The sequence below is a fragment of the Lolium perenne genome, chromosome 1 (assembly GCF_019359855.2).
Source record: "Lolium perenne isolate Kyuss_39 chromosome 1, Kyuss_2.0, whole genome shotgun sequence".
Taxonomy (NCBI): domain Eukaryota; kingdom Viridiplantae; phylum Streptophyta; class Magnoliopsida; order Poales; family Poaceae; genus Lolium; species Lolium perenne.
The window spans coordinates 132,473,368-132,476,904 of record NC_067244.2 but is presented as its reverse complement, the minus strand read 5'-3'; the positions used below and the strand labels follow the sequence as shown (position 1 = coordinate 132,476,904).

The 3,537-nt window shown below is 48.0% G+C and overlaps 1 protein-coding gene across 1 annotated transcript; it reads left to right on the top strand.

The window, feature by feature from the left end:
- Positions 1 to 680: 680 nt before the first annotated feature.
- On the top strand, positions 681 to 3,442 carry LOC127302651 (microtubule-associated protein RP/EB family member 1C). The gene is made up of 6 exons (XM_051333184.2): positions 681 to 850; positions 1,004 to 1,159; positions 1,954 to 2,060; positions 2,304 to 2,526; positions 2,619 to 2,732; positions 2,856 to 3,442. The coding sequence occupies exons 1-6, from the start codon at positions 740 to 742 to the stop codon at positions 3,183 to 3,185; spliced, it is 1,041 nt and encodes a 346-aa protein (XP_051189144.1). The 5' UTR covers positions 681 to 739; the 3' UTR covers positions 3,186 to 3,442.
- The last annotated feature ends 95 nt before the right edge of the window (positions 3,443 to 3,537 follow it).

Genomic DNA, 3,537 nt, shown 5'->3' with positions numbered 1-3,537 from the left:
TAGAATTCACGTTGTATTTAGCTCTCTTTTTTGCGAACTTGTAATGCAAGTTACACAAGTAGAGCAGGACCACCCGCTTGATCAAACACATCAAACACAGGGTTACTCCTACTTTTATGTTAGGGTTGTAAGTGGCGCGCTATACAGGGTGGGCTGCTACCCAAACAGTACAAATTTGATGGATTCAACTGATTTCCGGCAGTGCAATTTGTGAAGAGAAATGAGATCACCTATTAAAAATAGAAAGATTACCATGGTTTGCGGGATTATGCGGGCCCCCTTTTTGCAGCCTTACTAGTTACTCCTACTGGTGCAGCTAATAATAACGGGTAGAATTTGCTGAAACCAAAAAGGCTTCACACTGGTCCAGCTAAAACCAGCGCGTGCCCAGCCCAACGCGTGACGGCTGTACCAGTGCTACGATCCAAATTTGAAATCTACCGACCCCTGCATAATTACGAGATAGCCCCTGGACACCCCAACGGTCGGACGAATCCAGCCGTCCCACGCGCTCGCGTCCGCCCGTCCAAATTCAAACTCGCACCGCGAGAGGGGCAGAACCGTCCGACCCGAATGTCTCTCTCACCTTATATCTCTCCGCTCCTCCACCGCCGAATCCCCAACGCCGCCGCATTCGAAAAAAACCTCCTCGCGAAACCCCAGCCCAGGCCCCGCTCCTCCGCTCCCCACAACCTTGTCTCCGGCGGCGCGAGAGAGGTTCGAGCCCGCGGCGGCGGAGATGTCGGTGAACAACATCGGGATGATGGACGGCGCCTACTTTGTGGGGCGCAACGAGATCCTCTCCTGGATCAACACCACGCTGCAGCTCGGCCTCGCCAAGGTCGAGGAGGTACGGTCTCTCCCCCTCTCTCTCCCCCACCTCGGTTCGAACGGCATGTCCCTCCCCCGATCTGCGAACGGCGGGGTTTCCGCCGGATCTGCTGCGGTTGTGATTCGGGTTTCGATTCGTTTTGGCTGAGATGGCATTTTTTTCCGTCTGCAGGCGGCGCCGGGCGCGGTGGCGTGCCAGCTCATGGACGCGGCGCACCCGGGGGCGGTGCCCATGCACAAGGTCAATTTCGACGCCAAGAACGAGTACGACATGATCCAGAACTACAAGGTCCTCCAGGACGTCTTCACCAAGCTCAAGATCACCAAGGTGCGCTCGGGTTCCCTTCCTTCTCCCTCTCGCCCCGCATCCATCAAATCCTGCTTTGTTTGTTGCTGTACTCCGGCTCATGGCGCCCGGATTGCTCCGCCCAACGGGATCATTAAGAATTTAGAGTTCTGTTCAGTAGCATGTAATTTTCTAAAGGGGACGATTAGTTAGTTGCCCCTAGTTCTGATTCTAGATCCGGTGCTATTTGCTGCATCAGTAGGCCAAAGCTTTCAGATACTGTTGGTTCCCAGAAATTGTAGTGGATGTTATAGAACTTTTTGTCAGTATTGGAGATATTTTCTACCTTAAAAACAGAGAGGTTCAGTTTTAGTTGTGGCAGAAATTTGTGATGCTCTAATAAGTTGACGAAACAGCAAACACAACCTGGATTCCATGTCACTGAACCACAAATTGGACAATTGCCTAGTCGCTTCATGTGCATATATATAATTTATGGATTGTGGAAGTTACAGTCGAGTCATGGAAACTTTAGGTTGTGAAAATACACATCCAAATTACTACTAGTTTACAAGTACAATGACAGGAAGGTTACCCTGTGCATTAGACATAGTAATTTTAAACTGTGCACAACCTTGCATGTATTGCTGTTTTCTGCTATCTGGAAAGTTGCCCTTTGTCAACACAACTTTGTAAAAACTGGAATTCAATCCTTCTTTAGGACATGGGAAATCTTGATTCTTATTCAGCATAATATTGGTGTCAAGTTTATTTGTTGTTATTCCATATAGACTTTTTGTGCAACTAAACTTTATCTTCTTTGCTCATTGTCGCAGCACATTGAAGTGAATAAGCTCATCAAAGGAAGGCCCCTAGACAACCTGGAGTTCATGCAATGGCTGAAAAGATACTGTGATTCTGTCAATGGAGGTTCCATGAGCAGGTAGTCAGCCACACTCTTTCTGTGGCATATATGGGCAATTTACCCTCTTTCTGTAGCATATATGGATAATTTACCCTCTCTCTGTGGCATATATGGACAATTTACCCTCTTTCTGTAGCATGTACTGACAATTCACCTGGTACCATTTTTCAATTGCTTAGTTCTGTTTAGTGTTACCAATTGTGCTATTGTCATCAAAGTGTTCTGAACACTTGCGTTTGTTGTTGTGTTATGAACATACAGCTACAATGCCATTGAGAGAAGAGACAGCAGCAAGGGTGGCAAAGAGACTAACAGAAGGACGTCAGTGACATCTCACGCGCCTCCCAAATCTGCATCTGCCACCAACAAAGCTCAGGCTTCGTCACATGGGGCTAAGAGGGCAAATGGACATGCTTCAAATGCTCCACAGCGAAGCGCAAAGCCAGCTCCAGCTAACACTGCAGGACCAGCTTATGATGCACAGGTGAGCATATTACCTCATATGAACACTTGCATGATTTTCTTGCAACTCTTGGTATTGCGTAAGTCTTGTATTCTGACAATGATGCTCTGCAGATGACCGAGCTGAAGCTCCTTGTTGATAGTGCTGAGAAAGAGAGAGATTTCTATTTCTCCAAGCTGCGGGATGTTGAGATCTTGTGCCAGAGCCCTGAGGTCGAGCACTTAGCAGTAAGTAGCAGAAATACCTAACCATTCGCCTAGTTTGTGTTACTTTTTGACTTCGAGACTTGCAGCTGAAAGCAACAATGACTTTGATCCCTGTTAATGATGAAATTTTAATCCTGTCTGCAGATTGTGAAGGCTATTCAGAAGATACTGTATGCATCTGAGGACGACCCCTCGACTTTGGCGGAAGCACAGGCAGAGATGGTGGCGCAGCATAACCAGCAGCTGCAGCAGCAGCCAATGCTGAGCCCCATCCTGGAGGCATCAGAGGCCCCGAGCATCACCCCCAAGGACTCGTCTGAGGAGAGCTTGATGAGACAGGAAGCAGCTGCGGCGCACAAGAGGAAGAGCATCTCTGACATGGAGGAGTTCGAGATGGGGTCTAGCTCCAGGCTGAGGCTCTCCGATGTCTCCGACGTGCAGCTGTGCGGTTCACCCCTGATGAGCTTCACCTGAAAGGAGGAGCGAACTGATTGTTCTTGCAGGGTGGGAGTTGTCATATCCGGTTATGACTCGTCAGATTGTTGGACGGCTGGAGTTACATGGTGTCTCTCTGTTGGTGTTTGGAATGTTTGCTTTGTGGTTTTGTTTGTTTGTATGGTGGTATAATGTGTGTGCTCTTGTGAGACTGGAGGTGATCATGCTTATGTGATATTATGTGCCACATCATCTGTGGCATTTTGAAGCACATAATGGAAATAGTCCCTTTTATCTTTGGTCATGTTGTTTCTTGCTCTGCCCAGGAGATGCTAGTGTAAAGTGCAGTGTTGTTTCTTGCAATTGTTTGATGCTGGTTTAGATCGGTGAT